This window comes from Hemitrygon akajei, chromosome 29, assembly GCF_048418815.1.
Source record: "Hemitrygon akajei chromosome 29, sHemAka1.3, whole genome shotgun sequence".
Lineage (NCBI taxonomy): Eukaryota > Metazoa > Chordata > Chondrichthyes > Myliobatiformes > Dasyatidae > Hemitrygon > Hemitrygon akajei.
Window position 1 is genome coordinate 6,424,568 of NC_133152.1, and position 18,046 is coordinate 6,442,613.

General features: G+C 42.3%; 1 protein-coding gene across 2 annotated transcripts in view; it reads left to right on the plus strand.

The window, feature by feature from the left end:
- Positions 1-18,046, plus strand: part of epha8 (eph receptor A8) — a 567,400-nt gene that overhangs the window by 425,441 nt on the left and 123,913 nt on the right. The window contains exons 7-9 of one of the 2 annotated variants that reach the window (XM_073031661.1): positions 9,895-10,057; positions 11,410-11,506; positions 17,395-17,462. In XM_073031661.1, coding sequence (XP_072887762.1) covers positions 9,895-10,057; positions 11,410-11,506; positions 17,395-17,462 — 328 coding nt within the window. The remainder of the gene's footprint in view (positions 1-9,894; positions 10,058-11,409; positions 11,507-17,394; positions 17,463-18,046) is intronic. The other variant, XM_073031662.1, reaches the window with a different exon arrangement.

Consider the following 18,046-nt stretch of genomic DNA (forward strand, 5'->3'; position numbering starts at 1 on the left):
TCTTTTTCTCTGTGCTTTCCGCACTGTGCCTTGCCTCCTTGCTATCATTCACATTGTCTACAGAGTCACATTGAATCTACATCAGTCAGGCATCAGTTAGCAAATATGTTGAATGTTTGCCTTTTCAGCCGAACTTCCAGCTGACTGAATGGTCTTGGTCAATCAGAAAAAGTAGTCGTCAATGTGTGGAAGCTTGTCATTTTCAGGGGGAGGATGAAGGTGACACTAGAGAAAGCACAAGCAGAATCATATGCACACACTGTATAGATCTGATTAACTTGTCCTTATTATTTATGGGAGGTTGCTGTGTACAGATTCCCACTGGATCAGAGATGTTCCATCAGGATAGTAATTGGGTTAGTTGAGATTTGGGCTTGAGTGCTGCTTTTGGTGGACAATCCGTATCTGAGCAATTTTCAATGCCATTGAAACTACCTTGGTATTGTTTCTTCACTTGTGAGTGGGGAGTGGTGTGTTCCATAATCCTTGTGTCAGATTCTCTCACCTACTCTTGATGCCACATGAAATATTAGGACTGTCTGGAAATAGATGAATTACTGGCTGACGGTGGCAAGTTGGTTACTGGGATGTTCTTACACCAGACTGCACAGCTGGAGCTGGCCGTGTTTCCACCTGATTCTGATCAATACACTTCGTGTTTGGTTCGCTCTGACCACTGGTTGCTGGTTTCATGGGTGTGATATGCTAAACATTTGTAATTATTGTTGTTTCTTTGTGATGAACTATGCAAATCCCAAACTGTCCTTCATTAACAATTACTAACTCACTTTGGACTGAAGCTGTCCAGTTTAGATTCAGAACAGAATTTAACTGAGTGATTCACTTCTGAAAGGAGTGTTTCTCAAGCCATGATCATCTGGCAGTGACTTGTACATTTATATACACATGTTGTCAAGGCCCATTTTAAATAATGTTGACACAGGGAATGGTGATTAAGGGAGAATGTAATGCAAGATGTAGATATCATCAATAATACAATTGTGAGACATTGCATTCCACAGAGAGAGCTCGTCATTGAGAAACAATCCACTCATTATCATTTATTTTAATATAGACCGTTACATTCATCCTGTTGGGCTCCCCTTGTCGTGGTGCAGTACACCTGTGTTCACATTGCCACAAGGCTCCAGTTCAACACATTGACCATTTAAGTGGAACCGTTTCTAGATGAGGTTTATTTTATTACATTTATTGTTAATTGTCAGTAAAATATTCGCTAAATCATAACACATACACATTGGAGACCCTACCAAAACACAGCTGCCCACAATCTGTCTCTGTTGAAGACCTTATGCTAACACCAATGACACTGAACAGATATCCTACTGCTCAATGTTCCTCCAAAACTTACCCCAACTACCACGGAGCATTAAAACCAAGCAGTTTGTCACAGAAATCCTAAACGTGAGTGTTTCTAAAATGGAGGATAATTCAACTGAGCCATGTTGTGAGATTGCTTGGGATAAATGCTTGCCACTTCTTGAACTTCAAATCAATGCACTGCAGTTATTTAAGAACATTGGATTAGCTTTTGGCAGACAAACTCCACTCAGAGAATGTTGTGTTTACGAATCCCTTTTCAGTGTTGGTTCGGGCCAAACACAGAGAAGGGTAATGCAGGCACATCACAAATTAGGTCTGTTAATTGAAAGGGCTGGTCAGCCAGGCAGGTCTGACTTTAATGGAGATATTTCTCCACCAGGTCTCCATCTCTGCACTCTCTTGTCAAACAATCAACACTACTAGTTATAAAGACTAAAATCTCTTCATTGGCAATTATGACTTCAGCCACCTGAACATTCAGCTCAGAAATTGTGCCTTTAATCCTTGCCTCTCTGCATTCTGTTCTTCCTTTAAGACACTTCTTAAAACCCAATTCTCTAACCATTATTTTGGCATCTTGATATAGTTAACATTAAAATGATAACTTGACTACTTTAGATATGGGGTGTCCTACGTCCTACACCTAGGTTGTGTTAAATACAACTTCTCTTGTGTTAAATCATTCTCGATATCAAGTTGTTTTTCTTGTGGTTTGCTCACCTTTTTCAATTTTTTAAGCCATTGGCTGTTCAGTAGCTTGAGACAAAATACCATTGCTCCTCTGAAATCACTTTTCTGCAGCTTTCCCTGATGTTAATAGTTTTTGCTTCATCTTCATTGAACTTCTCCTTTTACTCTTGAACTTGGAATTCAAACTCAGGTAAGTTCTAAAATGGTAACATTTGACCTATTGAGTCCATACCAGCTCTATGTAAGGGGAATCTAACTTATCGCACTCCCTTAAACTCTTCTAATAACCAGAGCAAATTATTTCCTTTCAGAGTGGAGCAGGTGGTAGAAACGCTGCCTCGCGGCTCAGAGAGCCGGATTCAATCCCAAACTCGAGTGCCTCCTGTGCACAGTGTACACATTCTCCCTGTGGCTTGTGAGATTTCTTTCAGTTTCCTCATTTACCCCAAAGACATACTGCTTGGTAGATGAATTGGCTGTTTTAAATTTCCTCAAGTATGATTTCCAGATTTGATTAGGGAGCTTAAAGTGGCTTAGGAGCCAGTGATCATAACATGATAGACTTCACCATACAGTTTGAGAGAGAGAAGGTAAAGTCAGATGTATCAGTATTCCAGTGGAGTGAAGCAATTTACAGAGGCATGAGAGAGGAGCTGGCCAAAATTGATTGAAACGGGACACTAGCAGGGATGATGGCAGAACAGAAATGGCTGGAGTTCCTGGGGGCAATTCAGAAGGTGCAGGATAGATACATCCCAAAGATGAAGAAGAATTCTAAAAGGAAGATGAGACAACTGGAAAGCAAGGGAAGTCAAAGATAGCATAAAAGCAAATGAGAGGGTGTATAATATAGCAAATATTCATGGGAAGGTGAAGGATTGGGAAGCTTTTAAAAACCAACAGGCAACTAAAAAGGCCATAAGGAACTAGACAATTATATAAAAGAGGTTTTTTTTCAGATATATAAAGGGTAAAAAGAAACTAGCACAAAATATAAAAATGGATAGTAAAAGTTTTTATAAATATATAAAGCAGAAAGGGTGGCCAAAGTGAACATAGTTCTCTTGGAGGACAAGAAGGAGGACTGATATTGGGTATTGAGGAAATAGCTAAAGCTTTGAATGACTATTTTGTGTCAGTCTTCATAGTGGAGGACACATCTAACTTGCCGAAAAGAGGTGATATGGATGTGATAGGAGGTGTAAAAATTGGTTTACAGGAAGAAAGCAGAGGGTAGTAGTGGAAGGAAAGTATTCTGCCTGGAGGTCAGTGACTAGTGGAGTGCCAAAAGGATCTGTCCTGGGAACCCTGCTCTTTGTGATTTTTATAAATGACCTGGATGAAGAGGCAGAAGGATGGGTGAGTAAGTTTGCGGATGACACGAAGATTGGAGGAGTTGTGGATGGAGCTGTAGGTTGTCGAAGGTTACAAGAGGATATAGACAGGCTGCAGAGTTGGCCAGAAAAGTGGCAGATGGAGTTCAATCTGGATAAGTGTGAAGTGATGCATTTTGGAAGGACAAACCAGAAGGCTGAGTACAGGGTTAATGGTCAGTTATTTAAGAGTGCGGATGAACAGAGGGATCTTGGGGTTCAAATCCATACATCCCTCAATGTCGCTGCGCTGGTCGATAGGGTAGTTAAGAAGGCCTATGGGATGCTAGGCTTCATTAATAGAGCAACTGAGTTCAAGAGTAGAGAGGTCATGTTGCAACTCTACAAATCTCTGGTGAGACCACACTTAGAGTATTGTATTGATTTCTGGTCACCTCATTATAGGAAGGATGTGGAAGCTATGGAGAGGGTGCAGAGGAGATTTACCAGGATGCTGTCTGGCTTGGAAAAGAAGTCTTATGAGGCAAGGTTAGCAGAGCTGGGACTTTTCTCTTTGGAGCATAGAAGGATGAGAGGGGACTTGTTAGAGGTCTACAAAATTATGAGAGCCATAGATAGGTTGGATAGCCAGTACCTGTTTCCCAGGGCACAAATAGCAAACGCCAGAGGGCATATGTACAAAGTTAAGGGAGGGAAGTTTAGGGGAGACATCAGGGGTAAGTTTTTTACACAGAAGGTTGTGGGTTCTTGGAATGACTTACCAGAGATGATGGTGGATAAAACATTAGGGGTATTTAAGAGCCTCTCAGACAGGCACATGGATGAAAGAAAATTAGAGGGTTACGGGGTAGTGTGGGTTTAGTACTTTTTTTAAAGGAATATATGGTTTGGCACAACATTGAGGGCCGACGGGCCTATACTGTGCTGTAGTATTCTAGTGTCTAGTGACCTCAATACAGTAGCTATCAGTAAATAGGTAGTGCTGAGCAAACTTGTGGGCCTAAAGACAAACAAGTCCCCTGGTCCTGATGGAATCCATCCCAGGGTACTAAAAGAAATGGCAGAGGTTATAGTTGAGGTTTTGGTGTCAATTTACCAAAATTCTCTGGACACCGGGCGGCAGGTTCCAGCAGATTGGAAGAAGGTGAATGTCATGCCACTGTTCAAAAAAGGTTGTAGGCAAAATTCATATAATAATAGGCCAGTTAGTTTAACATCTGTAGTTCAGAAAATGCCTGAAGGTATTATTAAAGAAGAAATAATGAGGCATCTGGAAAGAAATGGATCCGTCACACAGACGTGGCATGGATTCAGCAAAAGCAGGTCCTGTTTGACAAACTAACTGGAGTTCTTTGAGGACAAAATAAGCACAGTGGATAGAGGGGAACAGATGGATGTTATTTACGTGGATTTCCAGGAGGCGTCCGATAAGGTGCCACATAAAAGACTTATCCATGAGATAAGGATGCATAGAGTTGGGGATGATTTATTAACATGGATAGAAGATTGGTTAACCAATAGAAAGCAGGGAGTTGGCATACATGGGTGTTACTCTGGTTAGCAATCAGAGGTGAGCGGTGTGCCACAGGGGTCGGCGCTGGGCCCGCAAATGTTCACGATATACATTAACGATCTGGAAGAGGGGACCCAGTGTAGATATTTAAGTTTGCTGATGACACTAAATTGAGTGGAAATGCAGATCATGTAGAGGATATGGAGAGTCTGCAGAGAGATATAGAAAGGTTAAATGAGTGGGCAAGAGTTGGCAGATGGATACAATGATGGTAAATGTGAGCTTTTCCACTTTGGAAGGAAGAATGGAAGATCAGATAATTATTTAAATGGGAAAGGATTGCAGCAGGCTGCTGTGCAGAAGGACTTAGGAGTGTTTGTGCATAGCAGGGGGATTAAGGGTTATGGGGAAAAGATAGATTCGGAGGAGATGTGTTCATAGTCAAATCAGCCATGCTCTTATTGAGTGGCAGAGCAGGTTCAACAGGTCAGTTGGCCTACTCCTGCTCCTATTTCTTATGTTCTTAGATGTGAGAGTGGATACCAGACCACTGGGAAATGATGCTGGAAGGGTAGTAATGGGGTTAAAGAAATGACAGATGAACTTAATAAGTGGTTTACATCAGTCTTCCCTGTGGAAGAAACTAGCAGTATGTCAAAAATTCGGGAATGTCAGGGGGCAGAAGTGAGTGTAGTGGCTGATACTAAGGCAAGGATGCTTGGGAGGCTGAAAGGTCTGAAGGTAAATGAGTCCCCTGGACCAGATGGACTTTAACCCAAGGTTCTAAAAGAGATAGCTGTAGAGAATCTGGAGGCATTAGTAATGATCTTTCAAGAACCAGTACATTCTGGCATGGTTCTTGAGGACTGGTAAATTGGAAATATCACTCCATTCTTTAAGAAGGGAGGGAGGCAGAGGAAATGAAATTATAGGCCAGTTAGCCTGATTTCAATGGTTGGAAGATGTTGGAGTCCATCATTAAGGATGAAGTTTTGTTTCCTTGGAGGACAATGATAAGGTAAGCCAAAGTCAGCAAGGCTTTCTTAAGGGGAAATTTTGCCTGGCAGATCTGTTGGAATTCTTTGAGGAAAAAACATGCAAGATAGACAAAGGAGATTCAGTGGATGTTGTCTCCTTGGAATTTCAGAAGGCCTTTGACAAGGTGCGCACATGAGGCTGTTTAATAAGATAAGAGCCTGAGATATTACAGGAAACATACTATAATGTATAGAAGATTGGCTAACTGGCAGGAGGCAAAGAATGGGAATAACATGGGCCAGTTCTGCTTGGCTATCATTGACCAGTGGTGTTCCAAAGGGGCTGTTACTGGGACTTCATCTTTCCAATTATATATCAATGATTTGGTTGATGGAATTGATGGTTTTGTGGCCATGTTTGCAGATGATACAAAGATAGGTAGGTAGATAGATAGATAGATAGATAGATAGATAGATAGATAGATAGATAGATAGATAGATAGATAGATACTTTATTCATCCCCATGGGGAAATTCAACATTTTTTCCAATGTCCCATACACTTATTGTAGCAAAACTAATTACATACAATACTTAACTCAGTAAAAATATGATATGCATCTAAAATCACCCTCTCAAAAAGCATTAATAAATAGCTTTTAAAAAGTTCTTAAGTAGTTTACTTAAATACATTAAATACAATCAACCCCGGCACTTTAACATATCTTACTCCTGGCGGTTGAATTGTAAAGCCGAATGGCATTGGGGAGTATTGATCTCTTCATCCTGTCTGAGGAGCATTGCATCGATAGTAACCTGTCGCTGAAACTGCTTCTCTGTCTCTGGATGGTGCTATGTAGAGGATGTTCAGGGTTTTCCATAATTGACCGTAGCCTACTCAGCGCCCTTCGCTCAGCTACCGATGTTAAACTCTCCAGTACTTTGCCCACGACAGAGCCCGCCTTCCTTACCAGCTTATTAAGACGTGAGGCGTCCCTCTTCTTAATGCTGCCTCCCCAACACGCCACCACAAAGAAGAGGGCGCTCTCCACAACTGACCTATAGAACATCTTCAGCATCTCACTACAAACATTGAATGATGCCAACCTTCTAAGGAAGTACAGTCGACTTCCTGCACAAGGCATTTGTGTTGGCAGTCCAGTCTAGCTTCTCGTCTAACTGTACTCCCAGATACTTGTAGGTCTTAACCTGCTCCACACATTCTCCATTAATGATCACTCGCTCCATATGAGGCCTAGATCTCCTAAAGTCCACCACCATCTCCTTGGTCTTGGTGATATTGAGACGCAGGTAGTTTGAGTTGCACCATATCACAAAGTCCTGTATCAGTTTCCTATACTCTTCCTCCTGTCCATTCCTGACACACCCCACTATGGCCGTGTCATCAGCGAACTTCTGCACATGGCAGGACTCCGAGTTATATTGGAAGTCTGATGTGTACAGGGTGAACAGGACCGGAGAGAGCACGGTCCCCTGCGGCGCTCCTGTGCTGCTGACCACCGTGTCAGACCTACAGTCTCCCAACCGCACATACTGAGGTCTATCTGTCAAGTAGTCTACTATCCAATCCACCATGTGAGAGTCTACTCCCATCTCCGTTAGTTTGTGCCTTAAGATCTTGGGCTGGATGGTGTTAAAGGCACTAGAGAAGTCCAGGAATGTAATCCTCACAGCACCACTGACCCCATCCAGGTGAGAGAGGGATTTGTGCAGCAAATACATGATAGCATCCTCCACTCCCACCTTCTCCTTATACGCAAACTGAAGAGGATCCCGGGCGTGCCTGGTTTGTGGCCTCAGATTCTGTATTATCAGCCGCTCCATGGTCTTCATCACGTGCGACGTCAAGGCAACAGGTCTGAAGTCATTCAACTCCTTTGGTTGTGGTTTCTTCGGTACCGGGACAATACAGGATGTTTTCCACTGTCTGGGTACTCTTCTCTGCTCCAGGCTCATGTTGAAGATGCGCTGTAGTGGTTCTCCCAGCTCAGTCGCACAGGCCCTCAGTAATCGTGGGGATACTCCATCCGGTCCAGCCGCCTTGCTGGTACAGATCTTCCTCAGTTGACCTTCCACCTGTGCAGCCGTAATCCTGGGCGTGGGCAAGGTCTCCTGTGAGTGGCTATTTTCCTGTGAGGGAAGTAAGAGGGAGGATGAGTAGAAAGACAAGCCTGGTGTGGAGTTCTGCGGTGAGGATGAGATTGTGCTGTCGAACCTATTGAAGAAGTTGTTCAGCTGGTTCGCTTTCTCCACATCTCCACTTATGTTTGCCCCCCGCTTTGCACCGCAGCCGGTGATGATCTTCATCCCATCCCACACCTCCTTCATGCTTTTTTTCTGCAGCTTTTGTTCTAGCTTCCTCCTATACTGCTCCTTTGCCCCCCTTATCTGTACTCTGAGTTCCTTCTGAACTCTTTTAAGCTCCAACCGATCACCATCTTTAAAGGCCCTCTTCTTCTGATTTAGGTGGATGGGCGGGTAAATTTGTGGATGCAGGGTGTCCGCCGGAGGACTTAGATTGTGAAAATGGACAAAGATATGGCAGATGGATTATAATGTAGGGAAGTGTACAGTCGTGCACCTTGGTAGAAGGATTAAATTCATAGGCTATTTTCTAAATAGCAGGAAAATTCAAACACCAGATTTCAAAAGGACTTGGGAGTCCCTTTGCAGGATTCCTTAAAGTTTAATGTGCAGGTTGAGTTGGTGGTAAAAAAAAAAGGCAAATGCAATGTTACCAACACACACAAAATGCTGGAGGAACGTCAACTGTACTCTTCCACAGATGCTGCCCGGCCTGCTGAATTCCTCCAGCATTTTGTGTGTGTTGCTTGGATTTCCAGCATCTGCAGATTCTCTCAGTACAATGCTAGCCTTCATTTTGAGAGGATTAGAATATAAGAGTAAGGATGTGAAGCTAAGTCATTGATCAGACCACACATGGAGTTCAGTGAGCAGCATTGGGCCCCTTATCTAAGAAAGGACATACTGGCTTTGGAGAGGATCCAGAGGAGTTTCATGCGAATGATTTCAGGAATGAAAGGCTTAACATATAAGGAGTCTTTGATGGCTCTGGGCCTGTATTCATTAGAGATTAGTAGATTGAGGGGGGGATCTCATTGAAACCTATCGAATATTGAAGGCCTAGATTGAGTGGATGTGGGGAGTATGTTTCCTATAGTGGGTGCATCTTGGACCAGAGGGCACAGCCTCAAAATTGAGGGGCATCCATTTATAACAGAGATGAAGAAGATATTCTTTAGCCAGAGGGTGGCAGATAGAAGTGTATAAAAGTGAGACTTATTTCTTGGAGTTGTCTCACATGTCCATGAACTTCTGATTTGTCCACTTTCCTTTCACTGGACCTAACTCTGCTACAACCTGTGCCGTTGCTTCACAGGCTATTATTACTTGCTGCTTAAAACAAGTTTTCTATTGTTACTTTTGGATTGCCCTGTGGTTCCCCCCCATTCCGTTTATCCTTCCAGGTACACCTGTGAGTAACTTGAGAAGCATTTCCTTCTCCTTTGTCTGACCAGCCCAGTAAGAAACGATAACAAAATAAAGGAGGATGTAGCCATTCCTTAAGCAGTCACTAAAAACGCATATTACAAATGCAGTGGCTTTCAGAGTGTGGAGGATTATGGAACAACATGCATAAAATACTGGAGGAACTCAGCAGGTCAGACAGCATCTGTGGTGGAAAATGAACAGTCAACAACCAAGGTCCTTCATGAGGACTGGAAAGGAAGGAGGCAGAAACCAGAATAAAAGAGAAGGGAGAGGCGAAGGAGCAGGATTGTAGATGTTTTAGGCCAGTGAATTGATGAGAGCTTTGTCAGGCAATGAAAGACACAGCTGGATGATGTTACCATAAATGATTGTGTGATAAATCTAAATGAAACAGGGCTGTAAGCCAAATTTGTGATTTTATCTCTGAATTTGTAGCTGATATCTTGCGGTATGGTTTTACCAAAAGCTGCTCCTAAAAATGGAGTATTTTTACTGTCCCACAGGGTAAGGAACAACAGAGTTACTCCACACTGAAAGCCAGGGGGACAAGTGTGACTGTCTCCAACCTGAAACCTGGAACCCGTTATGTATTTCAGGTGCGAGCGCGAACATCGGCTGGGTGCGGCCGCTTCAGTCAGACTGTCGAGATTGAAACTGGGAAAATAGGTAGGTGCTCTGAATCCTCATAGAGAGGAGGACCAGGGCAGTGCTGAGGGTTATGTACACATGCATGTCCTCACATTGAACAACTTACTCTAGGGAACTGCTTTAATGCAACAGTAAACCAGCTCAACTCTAATCTCAGTGAAGCCAGTGCTGGGTTGGTCACCATTCATCCACAGATTCTTCTATGCGAACACCACTCCTTTATCCATATCCCATTGTGTGTCTGCACATCCTTCTGTACCACCCTTCATACACCAGAGCCTCCATCCCGGGAATCAGCTTGACGGTACAAAGTGGAAAGGCAAAGAGGACGCACAGGTGAAGTGAGGGGACAAGATGGAAGTTTAATACATGGAGATTAGAGGTTACCCAATTTGGGAGAACGAATGAGAAGGCAAATCATTATTTACATTGAACCCACACCCTGACATTCCCAGCTACACACCACAATATTTCCAAGACCTACACCATGACGTCCCCAGACACAGACACATCAACATCCCGAGACATGAACTCTGACATTCGCAGACCTGCACCCCAACATTTTGTGACACACACACTGTCATTCTGGGATATATACACACTGACATTTTGTGAGGCACACACTCCAACATTCTCTCACCCACATCCTGACATTACTAGGTAGAAGCCCCAAAACTCCCTGACATTCCCACATTCATGCTCCAACATTTTAAGAAATTGCATTCCAACATTCTCAAAACCCACAGACACACACTCTAACATTCCCGGGATCCTGGAGACTCATCCCTAGCAGAGCCTGGTTCTCTAGTCTAAATCAACTTCTTCTGGCCTTTCTTGTGAGTTGGCGTCAAGTTAAGATTTATAACCATCCTTTTCTCTGCACTGTTTCTTTGATGTAGTAGCATTTCATGAGGGAACCAGAGTTGCCCTCCCGAGTTAATGCACAGATTATACCCTGTGATGTATGGGAATGGCTCAACAAGCCACACATAAATGCACTGCCTTTGGTTCTATTGTTGAATGCAGATTATGGTGTGCACATTCAAGGTCACCATGGTAACCAAAGGACAATAATCTCAAGCCTCAATTGTAGCAAAATATTTGAATAAAATCTGCCATAACTACTCAGAAACTGTTTAGCTCTTTTTATAATTAAGATATCTGTTCAGATGCATTATTTGATTAAGGTTGATCTCCATAGTAACCATAGTAAAAATAATTGCATTACTGAAAATTGGCATCACATTTGTCTCAATCATTAGTTATTAAAGGAAAATATTTGATTCTTCATTTGTTTAATTGCTGCCTAATTGTAGAGTGACAACAAATTGGAGGTATCAGTTTAACAACATGTATCTTGTTCCTTTTAGTCTCCCTCCGATATAATACCACCACAATAATCTGGATCTGCTTTGCTTTGGTGACGGGCCTGATCATTCTCCTTGCAATGTTTATCTGCAGGAAAAGGTAAAATGGGGGAAATAACATGATAATTGTTTGGATCCATTTCACCTTCTTCATTTAATGTATTATAGTGCAGAGATCCTCAGCACAATACCAATCCAGGCTGGATCTGAAAAAGGCTTATTATGTTCTCATTGCCAGCTCAGTACAGGGCAGAGAGCCAGTCATTTCATTGTCATCTATCAGCCACCTTGAACCATCAGGTCTTTGCTACATTTAATTATTTTTAAAACAAAGCAGCATTCTGTCTTCTCCCCCTCCCATTGGGCAGAACGTACAAAAGCCTGAAGGCGTCTGCCATTAGACTCAGTGGCAGTGCCATGAGAGTACTGGACTGACCCTAGGGCAAGAAAGTGGACTCTTGATCTCAAAATCTGCCTCGTATCTTATTATCGGCCTTACTGCACTTTCTCTGTAACCGTAACATTTTATTCTGTATTTTATTATTGTTTTCCCAAGTTCAAAGTTCAAAGCAAATTTTGTTATCAAAGTACATACACGTCACTACATACAACCTTGAGATTCATTTTGTTGTGGGCCTACTCATCAAATCTATAGAATGAATCCCAACAAAGGTTGTAATCTGGTGTGGGAGGCCTTCCTTCGTGACAGTTACCTTTCTCTGGTTTGACTTTGTATTCTCATGTCCTACAGTTTTATTTAGAAGTTAAATTCCAGGGGAACCATGTGCATACCTTCAAATACTTTGTGTCAGTTTATAGGATGATTCCCCTCAACTTTTCAGTCAACTCTGCCCATTGTATATTTTTTATTTTGTATTTTATATTAGCATAATCAAGTCATATTCAGACCAGTCACTTAACTACATTATAATCTCAGAGCTGAGACTTTCAGCTCACCTGTCCTCCAGACATGATGGGAAGAGCTATCAATTCCTGCTGCTTAGATCAGTATTTTGATGAACATTCAAATATTCAGAGCAAGCTGCATATGGAAAACCACATCTTCTTTCAGCCTTGGTTACAAACAAATGCAGCCAAATAGAGATTCAAAGCAAACATTACAGTGCTTAATACTGTACTTTGATGAATGAAGCTTCGCAGAAGAAAGTTTGGGGAGGAATTGCGAGTCCTTCTCCCTATTAATGCACATATTCTGCCTTGTGATGGACAGGAATGGAACAACTTTAATTACTGGTATGCCACTGGCATTTGGGGCAGCAATGAGCGGCCTCCAACTCTGTCTATATAAAAGAACTCTTCATTGCTTTTACCCTAACGATTGTTTTTGACCAGTCAGGGTAGCAAACCCTGAGCTGAAGCCCCAAAGCTGGAGGTCCAGAGGACCAGTGGGCCACTTTTCATCTGGCCTCTACTCATTGACCTGTTTGGCATGGGTGACCCTGCTAAGAGCCAGAGCAGAAGCCCTGACTCCAGCCAACCTAGGTCTCCGGGTCACTAGGCACGCAAGCCTCGAAACCCTATGACAAGGTTGTGGTCCTCCTGGATGAATGGCTCAATAGGCCACACATAAATGCTTTTCCCTTGGTCCTGTTGTTGAATGCAGGTTATGGTGTGTACATTTAAGGTCACCATGGTAACTACAGGGCAAAAATTTTGATACTTTCATCAACTGAAATAGATCAGAGAGGGCCTTTATGCTAGAATAATTTCTCTGTCAGAATTATTATTTTTATTTCACTGAGCTGTGATAATTCTTACCAATGGAAATCTTGCCCTGAAAGTTTACATATGTACACACTCTTGTAGAAATAACTTAAAGATTGCACAGAGCTTTTTGAGATTGTAGTTATTGACTATAAACACCACATCTCAGCTGTGGCAGCTGTTCCTCGTTGGGAGGAGAAAAAGACCCTTACCTTTTTACACATTACAAAATGATTGAGTCTGTTCCTGTGTTGCTTTTTGATCAGTGCATGTCAGTGATTCTCTGATGGAAGCTGATCAGTTCAATGTGCACACCAGCCCAGATTAACATCCTACCCCAGAGCCTCATGTTTACTTGATTACATTTCTCTGCAGTGTAGAAAATGATGACATTGGAGGTGCTCTTATTTCTGTGAAATGTATGTATGTGTGTAAAAGGCTGCTGCAGTGTGCTAAAAAAAAGTAGTAGAAATATTCATGTGCAGATATATATAGATTTATGCATCAGAATATAGATGTAGGTATGGTGTTTCTGTTTAAATAAGAGATTTCCCACACTCCCCACAGCTACAGGGAACTTGCTTTTCTGTCTTGTTTACATATAATCAGAACATAAAACATTACTGTGAAAAAGTTACAATGGTTGTTAGTTGTAAGATCAATCCTAGGACACCTAATTAAATCCAATTCATTTACTCTTCATTTTGGTTTCACTTGCCTGCCTAGATTTATGTTTAATTTTACTCTGTTTTGCAAAGCCTGCTGTTCCTCTTCCTATACTGACCTGCCTTAAGTATAAACTGCTTGATCTACTTCCAGTGTGGCCAAGTGGTTAAGGCGTTGGTCTAGTGATCCGAAGGTCGCTAGTTCGAGCGTCAGCTAAGGCAGCGTATTGTGACCTTGAGCAAGGCTCCTAACCACACGGGTGCCAAGCTGTATCGACCCTTGCCCTTCCCTTGGACAACATCGGTGGTGTGGAGAGGGGAGACTTGCAGCTTGGGCAACTGCCGGTCTCCCATACAACCCTGCCCAGGCCAGCGCCCTGGAAACTTTCCAAGGCACAAATCCATGGTCTCTCAAGACTAACGGATGCCTATATATATAACTTCCAGCCATAGCCAAAGAATACCCCAAAATTAACGTTTCACTGATTCCTTTGCTAATTAAGGAAAAGGTGTAACCCAATTGTGCCCAAGTCTATAGTCAAGGTACAGACCACATCTGCAGCTCACTGTAGGCATTTCAGTAGGACAATTGGAGAACCTATTTACAGCACTTAGGTACTTTCTGACATGAAGAGAATCAGGAAAACATTACTGAGGTAGAAGACCTGAACCAATCTTGTTGAATGGCGGAACAGAGCTGGACTGTCTACTCCTATTCCTGATTCCTCTGTCCAATGAGAATGTTGTTCCGTTCTATAAGACTTGTAAGTTGAATGTGGTGATTGAAGGTAAATCCGTTGCTATGAACAGGATGTGCAAATTTCAGTTTTACTAATTCAATAATTAATAATGACTATTTAAACCATGGTTGAAATTTCTAATTCAATTTCGAACACTTTCATTCTTAGAACACCAGCAGTCAGAAAAAGGAACCGGTTGGTATTTTATATTGCACTGACGGTGTTGGTGCGTGGCCTAGTGGATAAGGCATCGGTCTAGTGATCTGAACTTCACTGGTTCGAGCCTCAGCTGAGCAAGGCACTTAACAACACATTGCTCTGTGATGACACCGGTGCCAAGCTGCATGGGTCCTAGTGCCCTTCCCTTGGACAGCATCGGTGGCATGGAGAGGGGAAGGCTTGCAGCTTGGGCAACTCCCATACAACCCTGCCCAGGCCTGCGCCCTGGAAAAACCTTCCAAGGTGCAAATCCATGGTCTCATGAGACTAACGGATGCCTATATAGAATATGACAATATGGAGACATGGATGGAGACATGGCTGGAAAGAGCTGTCTGTGGGGGGGTGGGGGGTATTTCAGTCCATCCACACATTTTATGGTAATTTTCTGGAGTAAAGCCAAGTAATTATCAAAAACTAAAAAGCAGAAAAATGTAAATGCAGGAGACCTGAAATAAAAGTACATACATATGGGTATAATGGCAAACAAACGGCTGTTCATTTAAAAGTAAGGCATGGAGATGTTTTTTATCTTTTAGAGGGTAGTGAATCTCTGGAAGGAATAATGGAGGCCTGATCATTGGATACGCTTAAGGCAGCGATAGATAAATATTTGAAAGTTCAGGGGATTGAGGGTTATTTGGAACTGGCACAGAAGAGGAGCTGAAGCAGTGGGTCAGTATTGAACACTGGTTCAGGAATTAGGGGCTGAGTGGTCTATTCTTGCTCCCATATTTTTTGTGTTCTTGTGAAAGAACTGTTTGACAAACTTACTGAAGCTCTTTGAGGATCTGACGAGCACAGTGGATAGAAGGGAACAGATGGACATTACTTCCTTGGATTTCGAGAAGGTGTTCGATAAGGTGCCACGTAAAAGACTTGTCCATAAGAATGCATGGAATTGGAGGTGATATATTAGATTATACTAGAGTACTGGTTAACTAATAGGAAGCAGAGAGTTGGAATACATGGGTGTTACTCTTGTTGGTAATCAGTGGTGAGCAGTGTGCCACAGGGGTCGGTGCTGGGCCTGCAACTGCTCATGATATACATTAACGATCTGGAAGAGGGGACCGAGTGTTTGCTGATGATACTAAATTGAGTGGCAAAGCAAATTGTGCAGAAGCTACAGAGAGTCTGCAGAGAGATATAGATAGGTTAAGTGAGTGGGCAAGGGTCTGGCAGATGGAGTACAATGTTGGTAAATGCAAGGTCATCCACTTTAGAAGGAAAGATGAAAGAGCAGATTATTATCTAAATGGTAAAAAAGATTGCAGCATGCTGCTGTGCAGAGGGACTTGGGAGTGTTTGTGCATGAATCACAGAAGTTGGTTTGCAGGTGCAGCAGGCTATCAAGAAGACAAATGGAATGTTGGTAGAGGGATTGAATTTAAGAGCAGGGAGGCTATACTGCAACTTAATAGGATACTGGTGAGGCCACACCTGGTGTACTGCGTGCAGTTCTGGTCTGTTTACTTGAGGAAGGATATACTGCCTTTGGAGACGGTGCAGAGGAGGTTCACCAGGTTAATTCAGAGATGAGGGGGGTTAGACTATGAGGAGAGATTGAGTTGCCTGGGACTGTACTCACTGGAATTCAGAACAATGAGAGGAGATCTTATAGAAACATATAAAATTATGGAAGAGATAGATAAGAAAGAGGCAGGAAAGTTGTTCCCACTGGTAGGTGAGACTAGAACTAGGGGACGTAGCCTCAGGATTCGGGGGAGTAGATTTAGGACGGACATGAGGAGGAACTGCTTTTCCCAGAGAGTGGTGAATCTGTGGAACTTTCTGCTCAATGAAGCAGCGGAGGCTACCTCAGTAAATATATTTAAGACATGGATGGGTAGATTTTTGCATAGTAGGGGAATTAAGGGTTATGGGGAAAAGGCAGGTAGGTGGAGCTGAGTCCATGGTTAGATCAGCCATGATCTTATTGAATGGCAGAGCAGGCTCGATGGGCCGAATGGCCTACTCCTTATGTTCTTATGAAAGCTCTGAACAAACTCAGCAGGTCAAGCAGCACTTTTGGGATGAGTTAGAGTTTCAAGTCAATAACTCTTTTTCAGCACCTGTAGTTCAGTTGACTTGATTTCTTTCTCTCCAGACTCCACCTGGCCTTTTAAATATTTTTTTAAAATTACTCCAATAAATTATACTTTTTAAACAAGCATTATAATTGTCCAAAACTAACTGTCCAAGGATCTGGCAAGTATTGAAGATTGCTTTGTTTCGTAGAATGAGAGCCAAGATAAATGATAATTCAAATGAAAATGTAAAAAAGTAACACAGATGTTGGAAGCATGAAATAAAAACAATAAACATTGAAATAAACGCAGCTAGTCAGACAGCATCCATGGCAAGAGGAAGACTTTCTCTTTTGAAATTCCAATTTGACAATTTCTGTGATGCGCAGTAATCTCTCTGTCTTGTTTTCAACTATTACAAACCACAGTTTCAATTTCAAAGAAAGGTTTTACAAGAAGCTATTGATCTTGATGGCACATTAATAGCAGGCCTAGTGATTAAATGCATGCCGTGTAAGAGTCACACGGTGGGCTGTGTTACTGAGCAGACACTGTTCAAACTGAAGATCCCTCTAGAGTTACTGTAACATGGTTAAATCTTTCTTACAGGAGGTGTGGGTACAGTAAAGCATTTCAGGATCCTGACGAAGAGAAGATGTATTACCAAAATGGACACCGTAAGTACAGGAATAATATTCGCTTCATTAAGAAGTTGACATTAGATCATGGAGAATGAGATGTCTTTTATATCGTATTATAGATTTGCTTTCTTTGACATGGGCGGAGACTATTTGTTCTATAACCTCCTCCTGATTTCCTCATAGTCCATTCTCCCTCGCACGCCACATGTTCACTACACTCACAAGGAATAACTTAGAGTAGCCAGTTAAGTTAGCATCATGTTTATGAGAGGTAGGGTATGTAAAACAACTAATTTTCACACAGGTAATCACACACATGCCAAATGAATGACCGACTGTCCAAATCATTTGGTCTGAGTACCAATGGCTAAGATAGAAATAAATAGAAGGCAAGTCAAGAAAGGAACTGCAAGTTCTTATTCAAATACTATCAGGATGATTTACATCTATGCAGCTTGTAGGTTGGAACTTAATTCAAACTCCCATTCCACAGGGAGGAGACACAACTACAGTGTGGCCTGAGATGTATCTCACATTTCTGGCTTTTCCTGAATAGACCTATCCAAAGTGACATTATGGTGATCCAGACAGCGGGCAATAGCTCTTGTTCACTTGATTCT